The sequence below is a fragment of the Portunus trituberculatus genome, chromosome 31 (assembly GCF_017591435.1).
Source record: "Portunus trituberculatus isolate SZX2019 chromosome 31, ASM1759143v1, whole genome shotgun sequence".
NCBI lineage: Eukaryota > Metazoa > Arthropoda > Malacostraca > Decapoda > Portunidae > Portunus > Portunus trituberculatus.
In genome coordinates, this window is record NC_059285.1 from 9,372,559 (window position 1) to 9,398,264 (window position 25,706).

At 39.9% G+C, this 25,706-nt stretch overlaps 1 protein-coding gene across 3 annotated transcripts in view; it reads right to left on the reverse strand.

Moving 5' to 3' along the window:
• LOC123511218 overlaps positions 1-24,804 on the reverse strand; it is a 27,550-nt gene extending 2,746 nt beyond the window's left edge. Inside the window, exons 1-9 of one of the 3 annotated variants that reach the window (XM_045266908.1) lie at positions 24,578-24,804; positions 15,833-15,969; positions 14,137-14,281; positions 7,668-7,802; positions 7,429-7,529; positions 1,733-1,902; positions 1,244-1,397; positions 503-650; positions 53-205 (exon numbers count right to left, since the gene is read on the reverse strand). In XM_045266908.1, the coding sequence (XP_045122843.1) occupies positions 53-205; positions 503-650; positions 1,244-1,397; positions 1,733-1,902; positions 7,429-7,529; positions 7,668-7,802; positions 14,137-14,281; positions 15,833-15,876 (1,050 nt within the window). In that variant the 5' untranslated portion in view covers positions 15,877-15,969; positions 24,578-24,804. Of the gene's footprint in view, positions 1-52; positions 206-502; positions 651-1,243; positions 1,398-1,732; positions 1,903-7,428; positions 7,530-7,667; positions 7,803-14,136; positions 14,282-15,832; positions 16,024-24,577 lie in introns of all 3 variants that reach the window. The other 2 variants (XM_045266909.1, XM_045266910.1) reach the window with 2 other exon arrangements.
• Between the last annotated feature and the right edge of the window lie 902 nt (positions 24,805-25,706).

A 25,706-nucleotide genomic window follows, 5' to 3' on the forward strand; every position in this document is an offset into this window, starting at 1 on the left:
CTTTACTATGGGTAATAACTGAGAAGTAGAGAAAGATGATGTGCATCCTCACCTCGCCTGTGGACACAAGATGCACTAGATTCCTCAGTTGGTTCAGTGTTCCAAACTCAATGGGGATGAGCTGGTGGTTCTCTTTCTCTGCCACTGGCCCAAAGCGGGAAATGAGACCCTCAGAATGCTCTGAGCTCAGCAGCAGCACACCAGCCTGTTTGGGGAAGAAATATGTAATAATGGGAATTATGTAGGAAAGCCATTACCAATAATATTACTTTGGAGACAGTATGTCTCTTATTTATATAGAAATATGCATCTCCTCAACACATTATTTTTTATGCTTTTAGTTTTCATCTAATTTCTGGTATTCATTAGCCAACTACATTTACCATATCCATATACAAGCCTCCTGTATTCAGTGTAAGGAATGTTAAGGATTTCTTTGACTGATACAGCATAAGATTACAGAACAAACATTATTGAGTGAGTCAACATAAATCTTACTCACAGGGGCTAGGCATTTGAGGGCACGACGAATAGACCTTGAGGTAGCACTGAAGTCAATGACAATATCCACATATCCTCCACATGCATCCTTAGTGCGCTCCACCAGCTGCTCCTCATACAGATCCTCATTCCACTGCACCACGTTGACCCTGTGGCACCACAAGACATCATTAGCACATGCTTCCTTTTGTGCATGGGACAGTGAGCTTATAATGAATGTATGTATGCAGTGAGATGAAGCTTATTTACAAATTGTTTGAGGTTTTAAAATTCTAAATCAAATACATATAGTTATTTCACTAAAGACTACTTTTCATCAGTGAAGAGACAGAATAACACAGAATTTTAATTTTTCTAAGTTCTCTAAGATAAAAATATAGATTAGGAATCAATGACTTTTCATTCAAAATATCAATACTATTGTTATTGCTGGTATCAAAGTTGTGGCTTTATCAAATTATCAACTTATCAGTTATTGGGTGATAAATTTATTGTCAGTTATCAATTATTGGTTATCTCTGAAGTTTATTGTTATTGCTTTATTAACTACCATGATAAATTTTTTCATAATGCATCACAGCTATGATGATAAATTATGAAAAGATGACTAAGAGGACCAGAAATATGAAGTGTGGAGAGTCACAAAAATTATTTTTTCCTATAATGGCTGCTCCCACAAAGAAAAACCAGCATAGATGATGGATTGCTGGAAAGATACTGGAAACAACCATTATTTACTCACTTCAAGTACTCATGTGCAATAGAGATTCCTTCGTCACGGAGACATGCCACATTGATGATGATGCGTTCTCTCTTTTCTGGCCAATAAAAACGGGCAATTCTCATGGCCCACAAAGCCAGCCCTCCAGTCCCCACCAACAGCAGTTTGCACTGACCTGCATAACAAAAGAAAAGAGAGAGTAGTTGCATATGTTTCAGAGAAAGATCAAAATGATCAATGGATGGATGTCATGTAAATTAACTCTTTATAATCTTTTATTTCTTGTATTATGCCAGATTTTATTTAGGAGTGTGCTATTCTCTTTCCATGTAAATTTTTGCAAATTTTGTTTTAGATCTTTGTACTTTGATATATAACTCTATCAGCTAACTAAACTCTTGAAAGAATATTTTGTCATTGGCCAAGAAGGGAAATTCCCCATGAGCTTTATTGCCATGTCTCCCCAGGACCATCATGACCATCAGTATTATCAATACCACCACCACTGACCTGTCTCGCCCTTCTCTGCCAGGACCTTTTCCACATGCTTATGGGCGCTGAAGACAGTGTTCATGGCCCACAGTGCACCTGAAGGCAGCATAGCGGCTGTGCTGAGGCTCATGTTCTCTGGCACCTTTATTAGGTACTGTACTTCTGGCACTGCTATGTATTCAGCATACCTGTGGTAGAGGAGGAATGGGGAATATATATATATATATATATATATATATATATATATATATATATATATATATATATATATATATATATATATATATATATATATATATATATATATATATCTTCTTTTTATGTTATGGTCTATAGTGTTTGTAGGTTTATTTGAAGAGTATGGGAAGCACTGTACAACTTCCACCCATTAATGGTGCAGGAAATTTTACTTATAGTGGTACCCATATTAGGGCTCATATCACCACCTAAGTGCAACCACCTAGAAGCTGAGTATCTTGGTGACATGTAGGTAACTTTAAACCACTCGACAAATGGCAAAGTATCAAGATGGTACGTGGTGGGATTCAATCCTATGCACATATGTCTGCCCGATTCCACACTCACCACCTTATCCAAGTGAGCTATTGAATTACTGACCAATGTCACTTACAAGTGTTATGGGGAAATTCTGTGAAAAAGTTATCAAAGAAAAATGGGTTAAACATCTGGAAGAAGAACAAGTTATATTGAATAGACAACTTGGGTTCAGGACAGGACGGTCATGTGTGACGTACTTAAGTTTCCACTCAAAAGTAATAGAAGGACTGGAAAGCAGAGATGGGTGAGTGGACACAATATACCTGGACAAAAAAATGCTTTTGATAAAGTCTCTCATGGAAGACTACTTTGGAAACTAGAGAACATAGGAGGACTGCGAGGAGCTTTGTTAGAATGGATAAGGGATTATTTGAAGGACAGGGAAATGAGAACCGTGATCAGAGATACATATTCATCTGGGGTAAAATAACAAGTGGAGTGCCAGAATGGTCAGTATTAGCTCCCATTATGTTCTAGATTTATGTAAATGACATTCACAATAGGGTAAACAGTTATATTAATTTATTTGCTGGTGATGCAAAACTGCTAAGAGTAATCAAAACCCAGGAAGACTGTTTGCTGTTACAGGAAGATGTAAACAAAATCTATAAGTGGAGTAAGAAGTGGAAATTGGAGTTCAATGCCAAGAAATGTCAACAATGGAACTAGGAAAGAGCAAGAGAAGATCAGTATGGAACTATATGATGGAAGAGGAACAAATAATGAAGACTAAAGAGGAAAAAGATCTGGGAGTGATTATACAGAAAAATCTGAACCCTGAAACACATATAAGCAAGATATTTGGATTATCATATAAAATGTTGACTAATATAAGAGTGGCACTTCAATTCATGGACAAAAATATGATTAAAAAAATTGTCACAAGCATGATACGTCCAAAACTGGAATATGCAGCCGTGGTGTGGTCTCTGAGCTTTCAAAAAATTTAAGAAGGTTAGAATGGATACAGAAGATTGCTACAAAGATGGTGCCGAAACTAAAGGACCTAACATATGAAGAACGGCTGAAGGAAATGGGACTGCCAACCTTACAAGATAGAATAGAACGAGGAGACCTAATAACAATGTACAAGATAGTCAATGGTACTGGAAAGATAGACAAGGAAGACCTGATGCTGGTGACAGAAGATAGAAGGACAAGAGGACATGCAAAGAAGATTAGGATGAGGCAGTATGTGAAAGATATTGGAAAATACAGTTTTCAAAATAGAACGGTGGAAAAGTGCAATGCATTGAGTAATGACATTGTTACAGCACATAATGTGTATAACTTTAAAGAAAAATTGGATAAATGGAGACATGGAGACAGGACACTATGAGCATTGCTTGAACCCTGTACAATACAAGTAGGTAAATACAACTAGGTAGTACTAAGCCACTACCTTTGTAGGATATATATATATATATATATATATATATATATATATATATATATATATATATATATATATATATATATATATACAGTAAGTCCTTGTTATACGGTAGTTCTTTATATGGTAAATTCACAGTTACGGTATTTGGAAATTACTACCTTCAGTTCGATATACGGTAAAAAAAATTCACAGATATGGTATCCGCTCATGTCATCCGAGAGGGCCCAGCGCGGGGGAGCAGGGGTGACGACGTCATCCACGCCACACCTCCCCGCCACTCACAGTGCTGACATTAACTTAACCACCCTTGGAGCCTGTTATCTCTTCCCCTCCCTCCCCTTTTTTTTAACTGCATTACATATTACTTACATGCATTACTAATTAGATGAATAAATGGAATATTAAAGGGTCTATTGTAAGCACAAATATATTCATAATAATCATGGCAAACACTAAAAGCCTACTACCAGCGGCAAACCATGCAGCAACTGATAAAGGGCACAGATGGGCCTGGCAAGCCCACTATCAGTGAATGGTGGAAGTCGTATAACATCAAGCGCGCCTTAGATAACATCAAGTCATCTTGGGACGAAGTGAAGACATCTACCATGAACTTGGCGTGGAATAAAGTATGGCCAGAATGTGCGCATGACTTCCCAGGCTTTGCTGAAGACGACATCGGTGCGATCAGAAATGACATAGTAAATCTGTGTCATAGGGCTGACTTCGATAAAGTTGATGATGATGATGTTCAAGATCTTCTGAAAAGCCATGCTGAATCTCTCTCAAATGATGAACTTATAGAGCTAGACAAGGCAACACAGGAGGCAGAAGAGGGGGATGAGGAAGAAGAACCTGTGTGTGGCCTGGACTTCAAAACTCTTAGAGAATGTCTCGGTGGTATCAAAAAAGCTCTGGAAACTCTGAAGGACCATGATCCAAATCCTGCCAGGAGTAGCAAAGTGGCTCATGACATAGAGAAAAGTGTCAAGATTTATCAAGAAATCTATGATGAAGAAATAAGAAAAACTAAACAGTCCTCCATCTACTCGTTCTTCAAGCCAGTCAGACATGCCATCCCTATCACATCTGCCGACCCTGCTACAGCTGGTCCTTCCTCAATATCCTCTTTCTTCAAACCATTGAAACGTGCCGATCCTGTTACAGCTGGCCCTTCTACATCTGCTTCCGACAGTGCAGACGTCTTGTTCTTGTCTGCCCACTTGGCGGAAGATGAGTAAGGGCTGAAATCCCTACTGTCCCTTAGCCTCGGGAAGGACATCATCTGATAGAATACATGGTGATTGAAAAGCAAATAAAAAAATTTTCTGCTTATTTCTTTTGTGCAGTACTTTTTTTTTTATGATTATTTTTATGTATTTTAATTTCTGTAGGGGTGACTTTTGACGTGCTGGAACGCATTCCCTATTATTACATGTTATAATGAGTTTGGTATACGGTAAATTGGATATGTGGTAAGGTTTTCAGGAACGCATATGTACCGTATAACGAGGACTTACTGTATATGTGTATATATATATATATATATATATATATATATATATATATATATATATATATATATATATATATATATATAGAGAGAGAGAGAGAGAGAGAGAGAGAGAGAGAGAGAGAGTGGAGACTCAATACTCAAACTCAATTTGTTCCAAATAGCTGTTCGAGTATTAAAAAGTTCGACTATTGATACCTATAAATCAGGTATTCGTTCCAATCTTAGCGAAACCTAAAGTTTATAAAAATTTCAATGTATTTTTTTTACAGTTTTGATTTGTACATAGTGTAGTGTAAGTGAAGGCTGGTGATGGATAACTTAGAAAAGGAGGGGAGAAGGGTGGGGAGGAGGAGAGAGGTTGCTGGAGGATGAGTCACCATCCATGAAAACATCGTTTGTAACTTTTCTCCTGATGTGATTCCTGTAAATTCACTAATGGAGTGCTGTGACTCACTAACACTTGCACTCTCACCAGATTCCTTATTTTCAACACTAATAAGCCTCTTTGGTGCCATCCTAAGTTTCTAAATGAAAAACTACTGACAGAACACAGAATATTGTTGTTTATCTCAAGACTACAGCAGGACTAGGGATGCACACCGGCATCCGATATACTGGTATTATGGTAATACCGGTATTATCAGTAATTCGGTATGAGAACAGTACAGTAGCGGCTGTGAGAAGGGAGATGACAGAGCTTTGTATACAGCCGCCGTGGTACAGTGGAACCATCGTGCTTTGGGGTCCGAGGCGTCTCCAAGCCCACGGGTTCGAATCCTGTCCACGGTCCGAGTGTAGGTTGGGCTTCCTCACTCGGGGCAACGGTTTCCTAGCGGGTGGGCTTTGAGATAGGAGGTACCACAAAAAGTATCCCCTTTAGCCCATAAACTCTCGTGAAAAGCCAACATGGTATAAATAAAAAAACAAATTTGCGGCCATTTGATTACCAGATATTTTAACCACTAATAAGCCTTTGGTATTAATTTAAGTTTATAAATGAAAAACTACAGATAGAATGCAGGAAAATATTATTCTGAAAAGTTGCAGTAAAATCACAATTTCTATTTAAACTCTTGTAATGTTTTGGGACAATTGTGATCCCATCCTCAGACACTGAGTTAGTCAAGGAATGTGTACACCCTCCAAAGATATCCTTGACAAGAGGTCCAGGACCAAAAATTTCCTCATATATATAAAGTTATCTACATGTCACTAAGATACCCAGGTTGTAGGTGGTTACACCAAAGATGCACTTAGGTGGTGATATGGCCCTAATATGGGTATCACTATAAATATAATTGCCTGTGCCACTAATGGGTAGAAGCTGAACAGCACTTCCCATACTCTTCAATTACAGCTACAGGTGCTATAGGTCTCACAAACACACACACACACACACACACACACACACACACACACACACACACACACACACACACACACACACACACACACACACAGAAAAAAAAATAAATAAATATATAATAAATAAATAAATAAAAAATTTAAAAAATCCGTAGTTGTAGCATTGTCTTCCAACACACCTGCCTGATCCACGGAATGTTAATAAAGGTGAATTTTAATTCTCTAGTCATTTTCATAAAAAAAAAAAAAAAAAAAAAAAAAAAAAAAAAATATATATATATATATATATATATATATATATATATATATATATATATATATATATATATATATATATATATATATATATATATATATATATATATATATAATAAAGAGTATGGATACACCAAATCTTCCTTATTTATTCTTGCAATGTTTCACCTTCATAGAAGGTATCATCAGGTTAAAAAACATATATAGAACTGGAGTAAAAACAGCAAGACACATAAACTTATAGGAGTAATAAGGTACAACACAAAATCAAGAAAAAAGACTAAATGAAGCAAAAAAAAGTTATGCTTAATTTTGTGCTGTGCCTTATCATTTTATATGTTTTTATATGTCAAGTTGTTTGTATTCAGTGTTATATATTTCTTAGTCTGATCATGCCTTTTTTTGAAGATGAAACATCCCAACAATGGATCAATAAGGAAGGAGATCTGGTGAAGTCCTACCTACCACTTACATTACAGTACTAAACTTTTTCTGCTATATGTATGTGTAGTATATACATATGCATCTTTTTCTTGGAGGTGGAAGAGAAAACACTATTTGAAGAGGCCTATAAGCTAGTAATTAACAGTAAATGACAGTAATCATGAGCAGGAGAAGCCTTACCCTGGAGGATGGCCTTCATAAGGATACACAATAACTCTGTCTCCAGGCTGCAGGTCTGTCTCTCCTACTTCTTCCCCAAGTGCATCCACTGTCCCAGCCACCTACAACATAATGGCCAACTCTTAATAAAATGACACTTCATATATACATTTTGTTCACATCAAAATAACGTGACTGATAAAATTTGCAATTCATGAATCATTGTTAGCAAACTGTACAAAAGTGGCTGACAAATTTACCTCATATCCAGGGAAGAGTGAGGTGTCTCTGACTGAATGATGTAGCGGTGATCCACAGTGGAGGGCCTCTACTGATTTGATTGAGGATGAGGAGGAAGCTGACCTCAGGCGATAGCACACGCCGGCATTACGAACCTGCAAGAGTGAGACAGAGAGGTGAGTGTGCTCTTGTGTGTGTAATTTCTAATGGAGTTGATATGTCATGGATGTCATTTGTCATGAATTCCCAACAAACACTTCTTCTACATGTTTTTATGTATAGATACAAAAACTGCATATTATTTTTTCTTGAAATGTACATAATGTCTATTAAGATATACACTGGAATGACCACATCAATTTCATAATTTTATTAACAGAAATGAAGGAAAAATACTAAGATGTTAACCTTCAGCATACATAAATATCAATATTTTGTAATGTTGAATCATTTGCAGAAACAAGCATATATATATATATATATATATATATATATATATATATATATATATATATATATATATATATATATATATATATAGATAGATAGATAGATAGATAGATAGATAGATAGATAGATAGATAGATTTTTTTTTTTCCTGGTCTATATCTATAGCTATATCATGTACAGATTTTCCAGTATTCACTTGGCAGTTTTAGTAATAATCGCACACACACACACACACACACACACACACACACACACACACACACACACACACACACCAAGTGGATAATGAAAAACTGCTCCTGAGAGAAGAATATGACAGTCGAAGCACAAGATCGCATAGTAAAAAGCTGAGGAAAGGAAGATGTCTAAGAGATATATAAAAAAGTATAGTTTCCCGCAAAGATGTGTTGAGACGTGGAACAGCCTGAGTGAAGAAGTGGTAACAGCAACGAGTGTACACAGTTTTAAAGAAAAATTGGATAAGTGTAGATATGGAGACGGGGCCACACGAGCGTAAAAGCCCAGGCCCTGTAAAACTACAACTAGGTAAATACAACTAAATCTAGGTAATTAGGTAAACACACACACACACACACACACACACACACACACACACACACACACACACACACACACACGCCGTCGCTGAGAGAGGACGGCTCGTCTCCGGCTGCGGACGGGAAGAAGTGAAAATACCTATGGTGTTACAGGGCCCGGGTACCTCTGAGTTAGTGTCCTGTTGATGTCCTACTGTCGCATAGTGTTGAAAGTGAGGGATATGGAGAGTGGTCCCTGAGAGGAGAGTGTGGGCGGTGATTGTTTTGGCCGTAATCAGCTGACGATAACAAACATGGCGGCTACTCCTAGGCAACCCAAGGATTTTGAAGGTTTTGTAACTACTCCAAGAGGACTGGAGAAATTAGATATGGATGCAAGAATCCAGGCACTGGAAAGTAAGTTCCTAAACATTTTGTCCATAGAAGAAAAACTGGATAGAGTTATAGCCGAGAATGATTCGTTCAAAAAAGAGATCTATTTGTTAACGATAGCGAATAAAGAGCTATTGAAGGAAAAAGTAGAGATGGAGAAAGAAAACCAACAACTAAGGAAACAATGTGAAGAGATGAAGGCTAAACTCCTAGAAATGGAGATGAAAATATCCGAAGGGGACTTGAGGAAGGAGGAATGCCTTAATCTAATTGATGCCAGGATGAAAGAAGTGAACCATGAACATCAGGAGGTACAAAGGTCCTTTAGGAGATAGTGAAAAAGCAGGAAGAGGAAAATAAAGGGATTACAGAGGAAATGGTAAAGGCACTAAAGGAAAATGAGTATGTGGTGAGAGATATTGCTGAAAAGAAAAATGTGTGATCATAACAGGATTGAGGAGGAAACTAACAGGAACTGGCAGGATAGGAGGATAAGGAAAATGACAGGATTAAGTCTTTACTGAACAAGATCTCTGTGGAGGAAGAGGACCTATATGCTGAGGTAGAAGAAAGTGTGAGATTGGGAGCTTTTGAGGAAGGCAAGAATAGACCATTAAAATTGAAATTAAAGTCTCAGGTGGCAGCTGAGGCCTTGTTGAGGAGGGCTTGGAAACTTAAGGACTCTGAGGAAACCAAAACAATTTACATAAGAAGAAATATGTCACAGGATGAGCGAATGAAAATGAAAGAGCTTGTAACTGAAGTGAAAGAGAGGAATGACGAAAGAACAGAGGAGGAAAAGACCAAGTTTTTGGAGGATGAGAAATGGGAGGCTAAAGAAGTGGTGGATAAAACAGACGGAATAGACATTACATGGAAGAAAGAGACTAGGAATGGAATACAAGTGACTTACATGAATATAGATGGATTTCTGTCTAAGAGGCTAGAATGTATGGATTACCTAAGAAATAACGAACCGGACATAATGTGTGTAGTGGAAACAAAGCTAAGGCCGAAATAAAGCTAGACTGGTTTGTTGTAAAACACTACAAAGTATGGAGAAATGATAGAAAAATAAAGGAGGTGGTGGTATAATGGTTCTTACTAAGGAAGATCTGATAGTGAAGGAGGTGAACTATAGTAAGAGAAATGAGGAAGTGATAAGTATGCTTATAACAGATGGCAAGAGGGACATTAATATTATAACAGTATACATACCACCCAGAACCAGTGCTTGGGAATATGAACAGTACCAAATGGTGATGAGAAATACTCTAGACAGAATGAAGCAAGAACTCATCAGAAAGGATAGAGTGATGATAGTTGGAGACTTTAATTGTAAAGAAATAGTGTGGGAAGACTACGAAGTGGTGAACGGTGGTGAGTGGGCAGAGGAATTGTTAAAGGTAGCAACAAATAACTTGATGACACAGTGGGTGAGATCACCAACAAGGTGCAGGGGACAAGATGTTGCAGCAAGGTTGGATTTGGTATTTACCAGGGGCATCTCTCTAAAAGAGGAAATTGAACATAAATGTCCCTTGGGAGAAGCGATCATGATGTCCTAAGCTTTGAGCTGGATACGGAATTAAGCACGAATAAGATTGTGGAACGCAGGGAGGAAAAATTAAATTATATTAGGGCAAATTATAACCATATAAGGGAGTTCTTTAATGAAATTGACTGGTCCGTGGTATACCAGGAAAGGGATATGCAATTGAAATACGATAAATTTATGGATTTGTATAACTCTGCTGTGAAAAAGTTTGTGCCATATTACAGAAAGAGGACTTTAAATAATAAACAGTGGTTTAATAGAAATTGTGAAGAAGCAAAAAAGAACAAAGAAAAGGCATGGAAGAAACTTAAGAAAAACAGTGATGTATTATCAAGAGAAGTTTACAAAACAGCAAGGAATAGATATGTTGAAGTAAGGAGAACAGCACAGAAGGAATATGAACAGAGGGTGGTGGAAAACTGTGATAGTGACCCAAAATGTTTTACAAATTCATAAATGGAAAACTAAATATAAGGGAGGCAATAGAAAAGGTAAAAATGGGAAGAAGTATATGAGGATGCTGGAGATATAGCTGAAATTTTGAACGACAACTTTTGCAAAGTGTTTACAAAGGAGGAGCATTTTATGGGAGGAAGGCCTACGGAAATAAAGCAAATGCAGGACATCATGGTTACTAAGGAAGATGTAAGGAAAATTATAAGCAATCTGGATATTAATAAATCAATGGGGCCTGATGGCATATCTGGGAGGTTGCTAAATGAATGTAAGGATCAATTGTTGAACCCGTATTTGATATTGTGGAAACCTCCATACGAACAGGATTAGTCCCGAAAGAGTGGAAAAGAGCTGACATTGTGCCTATATATAAGAATGGTAGTAGAATGGAACCGCTAAATTATAGACCAGTATCGTTGACTAGTATATTGTGCAAGGTATGTGAAGAAGTAATTAAAGCTAAGTGGAGTGAGTATCTAGAAAGTGAAAACATTCTGAGTGAAAGACAGTTTGGTTTCAGAAAAGGAAGATCGTGTATCCAATTTATTATGTTTTTATTCAAGAGTGACTGACATACTACAACATAGAGAGGGATGGGTGGATGCTATCTACCTGGACTTGAGAAAGGCCTTTGATAAAGTACCACACAATAGACTGATGTGGAAACTAAAGAAGATTGGAGGAGTAAATGATAAACTAGCAAAATGGATGGAAAATTACTTAATGGGAAGAGAAATGAGAACAGTGGTGAGAGGAAGGAAGTCCGAGTGGAAGAAGGTAACCAGTGGAGTTCCACAAGGGTCAGTGCTTGGTCCCATCATGTTTTTGATTTATGTTAATGATATGCCAGTAGGAATTGACAGTTACATGAACATGTTTGCGGACGATACTAAAATTATGAGGAGAGTAAAGAATGTGGAAGATTGTAACAAGTTACAGGAAGATCTTGATAAAATATATGAGTGGAGTAAGGAGTGGCAGATGGAATTTAATATAGACAAGACCCATGTTATGAAAATGGGAAGAAGTAGATACAGACCAAACTGGGATTACAGGCTGGGTGATGAGAAAATTAAAGAGACCAATGAGGAGAAAGACTTAGGAGTAACCGTGCAAAACACTTTGTCACCGGAGAAACACATTAACAAGATTTTTTGGAAAACATATAACATGCTTCAAAATATTGGCCTTGCATTCCACTACCTAGATGAAGGAATGATGAAGAAGATATTATGTACCTTAATAAGACCCCAGTTAGAATATGCAGCTTGTGTCTGGTCACCGCATATGAAGAAAAATGTGAAGAAGGTAGAAAGGGTACAGAGGCTGGCAACAAGGATGGTACCAGGACTCAGGGAGTTAGACTATGAGGAAAGACTGAGGAAGCTGGGGCTGACCACATTAGAAGAGAGAAGAACAAGAGGAGACATGATAACTATGTATAAATTGGTGAACAAGATTGACATACTGGACAGAGAGTTGATAAAGGTGACCACAAGTAATCATCTCCGAGGACATGGAAAAAAGCTAATAAAAGACATCTGTCTAAATGACGTGAGAAAATACAGTTTCCCGCATCGTAGAATTGATAAGTGGAATAAACTGAGCAGTGATGTCGTCGTCGCGGTGTGTGTCAATCAGATGAAAGAGAGATATGACAGGAATGGACAAGGAGACAGGACACAGAGAGCTTAGCTCGGGCCCTGTAATACACAAATAGGTAAATACACAGAGACGCGTTTTAAAGTTGACCTTAGGCTGACCTTTTGTGTGACACATGCAACAAGGGAAAGGGAGAATAACTGCTCATTCAGTAATGACAAAAAAAAAAAAAAAGAAAAAAAAATTAGCCTGCCAAGTTACAGTAATAATAGTCAACTTGCAAACACTGTGCGTGCGCGCGCGAGTGTATGAAGGCGCTCCCCACATGGTGTTACATGTGGTTTGTTACACAAACGTCGAAGCTTTGCTAGTTTGCTGAACACAGGCACACTGATATAAGAAACCTTAGAAATAAAGGATAATATGTTTCATCCACAACACAAAGAACCGCCTTGCCTTTGAAAATTATTCTTAAAATGAAATCGTAAAAGAAGAGATACAATTTGATATCGTGTCAGGATTTTAGGGCATGATTCTCTCTCTCTCTCTCTCTCTCTCCAGTCAGCAACTGAACACGTGAATCTGTGACGTCACGCGTAATTGTTCTATTTTTATATATCCGTTTTCTTCCTTTCGTCACCTCCTCGCAGTGATATTCCAAAATGCCTTTGTACAGTACATGACGAACCCTTCACAGCATCAAGATATTTATTTTGAGTTTTCTTTAGTCTATCAACGTGACACACACACACACACACACACACACACGAGGAAATGCAGAAGATTAAGAAGAGGCAGTGTGAAGGGTATTTGAAAAAAAAAAAAAAAGTTTTCCACATAGAGCGGTGGAAAAGTGGAATGCATTGAGTGATGAAGTTGTTATAGCACATAATGTGCATAGGTTTAAAGAAAAATTGTATAAATGAAGATATGGAGGAAACTATATGAGCACCGTTCGAACCCTGTACAATACAACTAGGTGAACACACAAACACACACACACACACACACCTTGCATGTTTCAGAGATAATAATTCTCTCTCTCTCTCTCTCTCTCTCTCTCTCTCTCTCTCTCTCTCTCTCTCTCTCTCGTGGTTGTTTCATACCGATTAAAATATAAAATTCATTACTTTTCCTTATTTCTGAGGAGTGATCGAGGTTACAAGTTAAATAATTCCGGTCCCTCGTTCAATAGTGCGCGGTCAAGTCTGCTTACTAATCAAGGTCACGAGCAAGGATTGTTTGTCTTTACAATTCGGTCACACATACTTTTCATGGAAGTTTAAATTGACCTTGACCTGAGTTTGTATTTTCTCCCCTGGTCATATTCGCACTTAAAGAAGAATCTCTCTCTCTCTCTCTCTCTCTCTCTCTCTCTCTCTCTAATACACATAAATTATTCACTCCTCTATTCTCCTCGTAAGTAGCAGCTTCCTCATTATTCTACGTTCAGGCTTCACTTTCCAGCCCTCCTTGCCATTCCCTTTCTCTCACCTTCACCCTGGCGCCAGCTGGGGGCGTGTCTGGCATCGGTGTCTCGAAGTTGAAGATACATTCCTTCAGCTTATGTGTGGGACTCTCGATGCTCACTTGTTTGACGAGGCGAGACATGTCTTCGCCGTCACTCCTACCAGCGGCTCTGTAGGGGGAGAAAAGGCGAGTTAAGAAGAGAGAATGAAAAAAAAAGAGAGGTTAGGGAGGAATGATGGTATACGGTGGTGGTGCATGGAGGAGTGAAAAGAGGATTATAATCTTGCTGCAGATGTAAGGGAATGTCGAGCTGTGTCTAAAATGGTTTTGTTGGGTGTGTTGAGAGAGAGAGAGAGAGAGAGAGAGAGAGAGAGAGAGAGAGAGAGAATGGCTTAAATGGTAACACACACACACACACACGCACACACTTTGCAGTTTCAGTGGTGACGTCCTTGCCTGTCACGTGGTAGGGCGATGTCAGCCCCAACCTTAGGGTGGTAAGTGAGCAGGCACGGTACTGCTTGAGCTACGGGATGATAATGTGGTGTGTGAAAGCTCTCACCATTACCCAAAGATCACACTATTTGACCTCTAAGCTCTCTGCAGGAGGGTAAAGGTGACGGTCACGAGTCCAACACGTGATCCTTACGACCGTGTTAAAAAGTAAAAAAAATGAATAAGTGAATGGATAAAATAGATAAATATAATTGATAAATAAAACTAAAATAAAGTTATCATAAAAAATGAAAAGAAATATAAATGACAAATATATCAGGATTAGGAGGTAATTTAAAAAAAAAAAAAAAAAAAAAGTGAACAGATCTTCCTAACAAGATTAAAATTCCTCAATGAGAGAAGCGAGCCGACAACAATAGTGGGGGTGATGGTGGTGGTGGTGGAATATTATCAACCGGTGTCGAGGGCTAACAGAAAAATAGAAAAAGAAAGAAACTGCGCTGTTTACTGCGTCTGGTCATTTGCCTGTCAGCCGAAGCACTTTGTAAAGGGGAATTGTATGTACTAGTAGGTATATAAGATACAAAAATATTACGCGTATTACTGTAACTGGTGCTGGTATTGCTTATGCGTGAGTGATGGCGGTGGTGGTCAGTGCAGGAAGCCACTAAGATATAGGCTACTAATGGGGGTCGCTATACGTGGATGCGCTTATCTATACCTAAAGCGCGTGAGAGAGAGAGAGAGAGAGAGAGAGAGAGAGAGAGAGAGAGAGAGAGATTCTACGTAACTACATTGCGCAATTGCAAAGCCACATTATCCACTACTTTATAGGTAGCACTAGTGGTCACAGTTGTTGTTCTTGCTCTTGTGGTTAATAGTAAGAGTCGTAGCATGAAACTGTCTATGAGAAAAGAAACAAGATAAAAAGGGAAGCAAAGGATAACGGAGGAAAGGAATGTAGGGAAGCACTCAGGGTGAAGATAAGGGCCGTTCCTCCCTAGATGTATTTATCTTATTTTGTAACTACGCCACAGCCCGCCACACCCACCCTTGCATTATTCACTCTTTCCCCTCATCACCTAAATTTAAACTTGGCCCATGTATAGAGTGCTTTCAAGATCATCCTCTTATGTGTGTGTGTGTGTGTGTGTGTGTGTGTGTGTGTGTGTGCGCGAAGGAAGCAGTAGGTGCATTATGCAGCACAGAAAGACAGACAGCCAGTTCTAGAAATAGGAAGACTGCAAGCAGTATCTTGACTCACTCCTCGCCCTCCTTCTTCTCGTCCATCTTGAACACCACCGGCATGACTTCTTGTGTTGTTTGGTCTTGTGTTGCTTGATGCTCTATTCAGAACGGTTCACACTCACGATTCCTCTGTCGATCGCCACTGGAAGACGACTAATAACACAACATGCGTCACTCACCACACCTCGAACTTGAGAGGAACAGCGCCTGTGTTAAAGTTACGTAATTCTGTTATTGTATGATAATGAACTTTGCTTTCACACGTTTTTTTTTTTTGCTATAGCCACGTTACTCCAACATTAGCACTGACAAGGGCGGCATACGTGGTGATGGTGATGACAATAGGACGGGAAAGCAGGGACACTCACTTCCAGGTCGTGTGTTTGTGTGTTCAGGAGTGCGTGTGTGTGTGAGGGGAGACCTCGGCTGGCTCCAGGCTTCCTCCTCCACCCACGGACAAGCAAAGATCTATAACCAACCCTTGCACATCTGTATATCCTCTTCCAAAGGACTAGTTTCTATAGATTTACGTGACGGGGAGGTTTGTTAACTAGTAGGGTGTACGTAGGTATAGCCTACGTGGGTACGGGTGTTTGACGAAGGTGTTGAAAGAGGAACTGCTGTCAGTTCTCACACCTTCGTTATCTGATAAGGGGGAGGAAGAGATGTGGCAACAACGCCTCACGACCACCACCATCACCACCACCACACGGTGATCACATGTCTGGTATTGATCGGTCTCTCTCTCTCTCTCTCTCTCTCTCTCTCTCTCTCTCTCTCTCTCTCTCCATACATTATAGATTAATTCGGTAACCTCCACCGCTGAATACTATGTAAAATGTCTGTCTGGGTTACCCTGGCGTCTCAGCATGTAATGGTGTGCCCACAGCGATAACGTGAGCGGACAGGACTGTGGGCTGGGAGGCGGGCCAGCGAAGAGCCACGGGGAGGGAGGGATACAGGAATAGGGAGGGGTGGGATGTGACGTCACAAGTGAAGGTGACCTCAAAGAAAAGTCAGTCCGTCATCACCTACATCTCGGCATTGTAACGGTAATAATGATGATGATGATGATAATAATAACAATAATAATAATAATAATAATAACCAGAAAAAAATAATGATTTAAAATGTAGTATATGACAAATAAAAGCGATAGAGAATATAGGAAAAATGAAGTTGAAGCAGGAGCGTTATATTTTATATCATTAATGTCAATAACTGGTCTATTTCAGATAGAAAAGCAAAATACAGAAGTCCAGCGTCAGCATTTGCCACTCCTGAGTTTAATATTTCCCCCACGTACGCAAGTCAAACACCAGAAAGCTTTACTAAATTATTGATCCACTTCTGTTTTCGATTATTCATTACGTTAGGTTAAGACGTTCATATTGTTCACTCAGCCGTGTATTCCTTTGCTTCCTCTGATTATTTTCTACTCCTTAGCTGAAAAAAATTGCGCTTCAATTGTGTAGAATAGCGCCGAGAGAGAGAGAGAGAGAGAGAGAGAGAGGAGGGGCGGTTGTATAATTAGTAAATGCCTGTTGTTGAAAAAGACACTTTCAGCTTTTACTACATAAAGATGTTCATCATCATCATCATCATTATCATTATGATAATAATAATAATAATAATAATAATAATAATAATAATTATTATTATTATTATTATTATTATTATTAATATTATTATTATAAGTCCAGAGATAGTTAGCGAGACTTACAACTGATATATTAGAATTACTAACTTTACCTGTGTGTGTGTGTGTGTGTGTGTGTGTGTGTGTGTGTGTGTGTGTGTGTGTGTGTGTGTGTGTGTGTGTGTGTGTGTGTGTGTATCTTCGTTTATGCGCAAACACTTCCTCTTTCAACCATGGTACTGCTCACCATGTCGCCTCACGGCGCCAAGGTGTGGCTCTCGTGCCGCCAGCCATGACCTCGGCCTGACCTTGGTGTGTGTGTGTGTGTGTGTTTGTGTTTGTGTGTGTGTGTGTGTGTGTGTGTGTGTGTTTGGTATGCTTTGTGTCTATGTTCGTACTTGTTTGTCTACATGCTCTCTCTCTCTCTCTCTCTCTCTCTCTCTCTCTCTCTCTCTCTCTCTCTCTCTCTCTCTCTCTCTGGTCAATACCGCGGACTTCATGACCACTACGGCCACACCATCAAACTGTCTATACTTTTGTCAATACTTTGAAACTTAATAAGTATTCCATCATTGCCTCCACTACTACTACTACTACTACTACTACTACTACTACTACTACTACTACTACTACTACTACTGGAGTGAAGACCATAATATGCCAAATTTGTATTTTCTTTTGTGTGTGTGTGTGTGTGTGTGTGTGTGTGTGTGTGTGTGTGTGTGTGTGTGTGTGTTCTTTCCTTCTCAAAATCAGAAGCTTTCCTTTGGTTGTAAGTCATATGGTGGTTTTACCACAGTGACGCTGATGCCTTGCTGGACACAGGCACATTGATATAAGAAGCCGTAAGAATCAAAGCAAAATACTCCTCACAACCTGTACAAGGAATCCCGTCTTACCTTTGAAAATAGTTAATAAAATTAAGAATATACTATTACTGCATCGTCAGCATTTCCCATTCATTTGGCTCATATTTGTCTCATGTAATTCAAATGCCATGAAGCTTTACACTATTCATTATTGAACCACTTCTATATTCGACTATTTATTAGGTTAAGCTAAGTCGTTTATATTATTCACTCAGCCATGTATTCATTTGCTTGTTTTATTCCTCACTTTCTTGTTTGTTTATCTTTTGCTACTGAGTTAAAACATCACACATTTGGCTTGTTGTGTGGAATCACCACTAAACTAAATATTACTAATGCTCCGCTTAATATTACACCATTTACTCTAAATTCTAAGCGATCACTACCACTATTACTATTACTGCTCCTCCTCCTCCTCCTCCTCCTCCTCCTCCTCCTCCTCCTCCTCCTCTGCTGTTGCTTCTGCTACAACAACGTCATCTACATCCATACTACTAGTACAACAACAACGACAACAGCAGCAACAACAACAACAACAACAACAACAATTACTACTACTACTACTACTACTACTACTACTACTCCTGCTGCTAGGATCAGCACCACCATCAACAGAACCTCTACCTGCCTATACAATGGCGTTTTTTCACATATGGTCTTATAGCCCAGGAATCCCCACAGGAACATATTTAATCTGACTTATGTACGGTCAGGTGGCTATGAGGTTCGCGGCTCTCAGGTAAAACCATCCCTCTCTCTCTCTCTCTCTCTCTCTCTCTCTCTCTCCTGTAACAAGCACACTGGAAACAAGGATATTGGTATCGGTATGGGTTTAAGGTGGACAGTGGGTCGGGATGTGAGCACTGCCACCTGGGTTCCGGGAGCAGCTTGTCACCATGGGCTGATAACAGGTCATGGCAGCAGGAGGTCTCTTGCCTCTCCTGTTTGTTTACAGAGTGGCTTGGGAAACATTTTTTTCTATTCATTTATTTTTTTTACGCGCGTTTAGCCGGTCACCCTGACACAAGAGAGAGAGAGAGAGAGAGAGAGAGAGAGAGAGAGAGAGAGAGAGAGAGAGAGAATATAAGAGGTCTTTATAGAAACATCCACGTCGCTGCGCCATTTACTATGTAAAGATCAGCACGTTCCAGTCTTAATGGAATAGAAAGTTGTACTACATGTAACCACAACATCCACGACACCACCACCACCATCACCACCACAAACAACAACAATGATGTAGGAGTAGTAGTGGTAGTAGTAGTAGTAGTAATTATACTACTACTGCTGCCGTTATTATTACTGCTACTTTATTATTATTATTATTATTATTATTATTATTATTATTATTATTACTATAATTATTATTAATATCATTATCATCATCATCGTTATTATTATCACCATTTTTTTATTCTTACTGTGCTTGATAGTGGTGTTTTCATCGTTGTTACTGTTGGCAGTTGCTGCTGCTGCTAATTAATGATGATGATGGTGATGTTGGTGTTGTTGTTCTTAGTGGTGGTGGTGGTGGTAGTGGCGGGGGGTGATGGCGCAGTGTGGTGTAGTGAGGACCTGTCTTCTCTCTCCAGGAAGCCAAGAAATTTAGATGGGGGCAGTGCATGTGAAGACGATGAATGTGAATGTGTGTATGGAGGCCCCCTTGTATCACGAAATCCTTAGACGAAAATACCATCCTGATTTAAATACAGCAACAGCAACAATAATGATAATTAAAATAATAATGATAATAATTATGATAGTAATAATAACAATAATAATAATAATAATAATAATAATAATAATAATAATAATTATTATTATTATCATTATTAGTAATGGCAATAAGTAGTATTCATTGTAATAGTAACAGCAGCAACAACAGTGGTAGTAGTAGTAGCACTAATAGTTGTATCTATAGTAGAAGTAGTAGTAGCAGTAGTAGAAGTAGTAATAGTAGTATCAATAATAGTAGTAGTCTTCCTTTTGTTGGTACGTGTGTGTGTGTGTGTGTGTGTTTCACTGTTTGATCTGCTGCAGTCTCTGACGAGACAGCCAGACGTTACCCTAAGGAACGAGCTCAGAGCTCATTATTTCCGATCTTCGGATAGGCCTGAGACCAGGCACACACTACACACCGGGACAACAAGGTCACAACTCCTCGATTTACATCCCGTACCTACTCACTTCTAGGTGAACACGGGCTACACGTGAAAGGAGACACACCCAAATATCTCCACCCGGCCGGGGAATCGAACCCCGGTCCTCTGGCTTGTGAAGCCAGCGCTCTAACCACTGAGCTACCGGGCGTGTGTGTGTGTGTGTGTGTGGTGGTAAATGTAAACACTTCAGTTTGATAAGATATAACCCCCTAACACACACACACACACACACACACACACACGCCCGGTAGCTCAGTGGTTAGAGCGCTGGCTTCACAAGCCAAAGGACCGGGGTTCGATTCCCAACCGGGTGGAGATATTTGGGTGTTTCTCCTTTCACGTGTAGCCCCTGTTCACCTAGCAGTGAGTAGGTACGGGATGTAAATCGAGGAGTTGTGACCTTGTTGTCCCGGTGTGTGGTGTGTGCCTGGTCTCAGGCCTATCCGAAGATCGGAAATAATGAGCTCTGAGCTCGTTCCGTAGGGTAACGTCTGGCTGTCTCGTCAGAGACTGCAGCAGACAGTGAAACACACACCGCGTAGTGTAGTGGTTAGCACGCTTGACTAACAATCGAGAGGGCCGGGTTCGAGTCCCGGTAAGTGGCGAGGCAAATGGGCAAGCCTCTTAATGTTCACATAGCAGCAAGTAAGTACGGGATGTAACTCGAGGGGTTGTGGCCTCGCTTTCCCGGTGTGTGGAGTGTGTTGTGGTCTCAGTCCTACCCGAGGATCGATCTATGAGCTCTGAGCTCGCTCCATAATGGGGAAGACTGGCTGGGTGACCAGCAGACGACCGAGGTGAATTACATACACACAGTAAGTTTTTGCAATATAGATAAAGTTTACCTCAAATTTCATTTATTCTTATATGAACTTTGTTTCTTGCTTTTAACTAAATTTATGCACGTGTGTGTGTGTGTAATTCACCTCTTTCACCTCGGTCGCCTAATGGTCACCAAGCAGTATGTGTGTGTTACTTTTCCTGTGAGATAAGTGGTCAGAACCGAACACTACGCAGTGAGCCAAGCCAGCAGACACGTGCCGTGCCTTGACTGGCTGGCTGGCAGGCACAGCTAGTCGGGTCTTGAAGGGTTAAGTGCTTCAGTGTTGCTAACTTGGGTTTGCCAAATCATCCATAGTACATTAACAAAATTTATGCTGGCCATTTCTCACGCTGACCTGCGCAAAATATAACGTGTAAACTGTGATTCTATTTTCTTTATACTTTTAACAATACCAGTTCATGTTACTTTCGTGTTCATATATAGATCGCACCGCATTGATGCATAAAATGAAAGAATTGTGTGAAGGAACACAATAATAGAGCCGCGATTCATGAAAGCTCATGAAGCTGTGACCCATTGGTACTGTTCCAATGTATATGTACCTATGCATCTTTGACAACGTGTTCGATTTCTGTTGTTAAATAGCTATTATGCGAGGTTTATTTTGGTGACGTTCACAGGCGCTACATGAAATATTTGAGATGTTGTATCGAAGCATATTAATCAGGTTTTATTTGATTTGATATTATTTTATTTTTGTTTCCCCAGAAAATTAGTACTTGGTTTAAATCCTTCAGTACTGGGACGCATTTTTACCATGAGTTTGGGTGTGATTAGACGATTTTATTGACATTAGGAAGGGTCTATGGAGTTCAGAAGATTAATGGCAACAGTCTTCACTATTTTAATCCCCACATGAGTTTTTGAAGCTGTAAGAAATCGCCAAATAGTAACCAGAAAGAATATGGAAACGTGTCCTGGTACTGAAGGGGTTAAAGACTTGCAGTAGCATACGCGTGGCCGGCTGTGCGCCCTGTGCGTGCGGGCACAGCTCAAGGCCACTCAGTGTGTAAACAGAGGATCAAGTTCTCTAGATCTGACAATAAGGCTAGCCAGTTGGTGAGTGTGTGCAATGTTTGGCTGCATAGAATCAGAGGGTCAGGACGGGACGATACAAGTAACATTATTATTATTGCACTGTACAGTACATGCATTAATAATTTAATACTGTAGAGACTTTGCAGTTAATGGCACTGTATATGATGTAGTGACGTGATAAACACACACACACACACACACACACACACACAAGAGAGAGTGAGGGAGTGAGAGTGCGGTATCCTGGGTGAAGATGAGTGGTAGTTATGGCGAAGAACTGAGGGTTGAGAGCAAGGAGGCACCACTGTATGCGCGCTGAGAATTGGGTCATGGAGTGAGACGCAGCGGCACACACCCGCGCCTGCGTTATCCTATGTTTACACTCATCTTTGTGTATGGGAGAAAGGGAGGGTAGCCTTGCTAGGGTTTATTTATATACTGCATTAAACGGAAACACAACCAGAATATGTTATTTCTTTTTTACCTGTCTTCATACTAAATCACGCGAGTCTGCTAGCTAGGTTAAGTTAGTTGAACCTAGCTTTTCGTTCAGCAGTGTATCAGCACCGACTCTTATCCATAGGAATCACTTTCGTAAAGACTGTAGAATGTGAAAGGCAAGCCAAGGGTCCACTTGATAATCTGAAGTTAGATGGTAGGCTATTATTTCCTGTTTATTGTGTTATCCTCTTTCCCTGGTGATATAACATGATCATCGTGTTACTGGAGTTAGTGATAAAAAAGACATGATTATCTATATTTTTTTGTGTATAGATAGTGTGGAGATAACACGAACATGGTGCAATGACTGGAAGAAGAAATAGTAGTGATGGCGACAACGGTAGCAATAGTTATAAAAGTAGGTAGTTATCGAGGTGATAGTAAACATTATAATCTTGTGTTGATAAAATCACCCTTACGTGACATGCAATCGCTGGACACAATTAACAGTAACGATTGTGATGGACAGGATCAATACGGCACAGCCACGCCAAGCACACGTGATGCACACACACACACACACACACACACACACACACACACACACACACACACACACTGACGAAAAAGAACGATATATTGCTTGGTATAGAGTGTGTGTTCTTGTATATCTGTACACTAATGCATATATTTGTTCTCTCTCTCTCTCTCTCTCTCTCTCTCTCTCTCTGCATTAATCGCTGCCGCTGGGTCATGTTGGCCTGTTACTGCGTAACCTTTGCTTGCCACACGTGTCTCTCTGCGACCTTCCCTCAACACCAAGGACGCTTCCCCACGCCCCTTTCTCCGTCACATGCTCTTGGGAGTGAAGTATGTACATTACCCCATAGCACGTAGGCAGCAGTGTAGGCGCGTGCATTTCCTCCCTCCTAAACTCCCTATCTCTCTCTTGATGAAAACGCAATATGAAATGATTAATATATAACAGAGGTCAGAGGAGGACGTCAAAGGAGAAGAGGATGGATGGGAGGAGGTAAGGAAATGGACACGTAAGGGAGGGATGGATGACTGTGTGGGTGGTTGCCATGGGGTGCGACAAACGTTTCCAGCAGGAGACAATGATGGCGGACGAACGTTCTCTCTCTCTCTCTCTCTCTCTCTCTCTCTTTGAGTCGATAACGCTGATCTAGTAAGTGGTCTGTACATTACGTTGGTGTTATGTGCTTTTATCGCAATTGCATCGTTGGATTTATTTAGCTTTTTGTTACGCGTCTTAACTGTAATCTTTTTTTATAAGGGAAGACGGGATTTCTAGACACGAGTAAAGCTGTTTCCACTATATTAAGGGATAAGGGATATGTGTTTTGAGGGAATTATGGAACATTAAGCAATGGGGTAAGGGGTATTTGGGAACAAAGGTAATTTTCTTTGAAGAGATTAAGTGACAAGGGGCATTGTTGTGCTTCCCTTCCCACTCCAATGACAAATAGGGCTCTATTCCCTGACACAGAGAGTGGACGCTACACACCCCACGCGTCGCTCCATGGACACGGGTTGCGACCTCCGCCACTGCTCTAAATAACAACGGAAGCTTATCTGTTTGCCCTTTGTCTCACACACACACACACACACACACACACACACTTTCCTATCGCTTTCAGAATACAAAGTCTCTCTCTCTCTCTCTCTCTCTCTCTCTCTCTCTCAATACATATCTTACACACACACACACACCCCATCCCTTGTACGTACAACAGTAACAACCCACCTTATTTATAAGCGAAGGAAACACTAGCAAGCAGCCCAAGAGCACCTCCTCTCTGGGAGCTTGGAACTTAAGGTGTGTGTGCAGGATCGCAGTCTGTCAGTCTATCAGTAACCTTCAGCGAGTTGCTGATAAATCTTTGTGCTGCACTTCCACCTAAGTCACACGCACAACACTCTTGCAGCTCAGCCTTGTGCTATCGACCGCGGGATGGAGAATATTGCCACTTGCTGCTTGACACTGTATTTACGACGAGAGTGAATATTGCCGGGGGTCGCTATAGACTTGTGCGCAGTGTAGTAGGAGAACGGGAGCGAGAGAGAGAGAGAGAGAGGCAGACAGGCACTGCTCACGTGAACACCTGCCCGCGCATGTCATGATGTCCTGTATTGCGTGTAGCCGAACTTTATTTTTTTTCTTTTTCTTTGATAGAGCGTGTATGAAATCTCACTCATCGGTCCTTCACTGTTCTAAATACAAATAATTTTGTTTTTAATGTATGCATCAGTAAGATAAAACATTTGTTTGGTCTACAAAATATTACCATTACAAACACACACACACACACACACACACACACACACACACACACACACATTTGAAAAGATATACGGTTGTAGATAAATAAGATAGTGCTGATGAAAAATGTTCATTAGTGAATAGTTAATAGTAAAAAAAAAAAAAAAAAGGTGGAGGACGAGAAAAGCAGAATCCGTAATTGACACCACGTCCTCTGGATAAATATCGCACACCATCACTAATTATATGAAAAATAACAATCATAACTGAGTAAGCTACACTAGAGTAAATAGAAAATAGAATGTGTGTGTGTGTGTGTGTGTGTGTGTGTGTGTGTGTGTGTGTGTGTGTGTGTGATGTTAACAGATTTCTACCACTACATATAGCATCATTACTCATACTTAGCTGTTCCTTCGTGAGTCATCCATTGGTGGAGTGCTGCGAGTGGTATTTACTGACTGAAGTAAGTTTGGGGAATGTCTCTTACCGATGAATCTCAAGTCTTCGTTTTACCACCTCCGTGTGATTCGAATCTGCTTTTTCTCTCCCTTTTCGTGCTTTTTTTTTTCCAATCAAGGATATCAACTAAGGATAGAAAAATATACATAGAAAA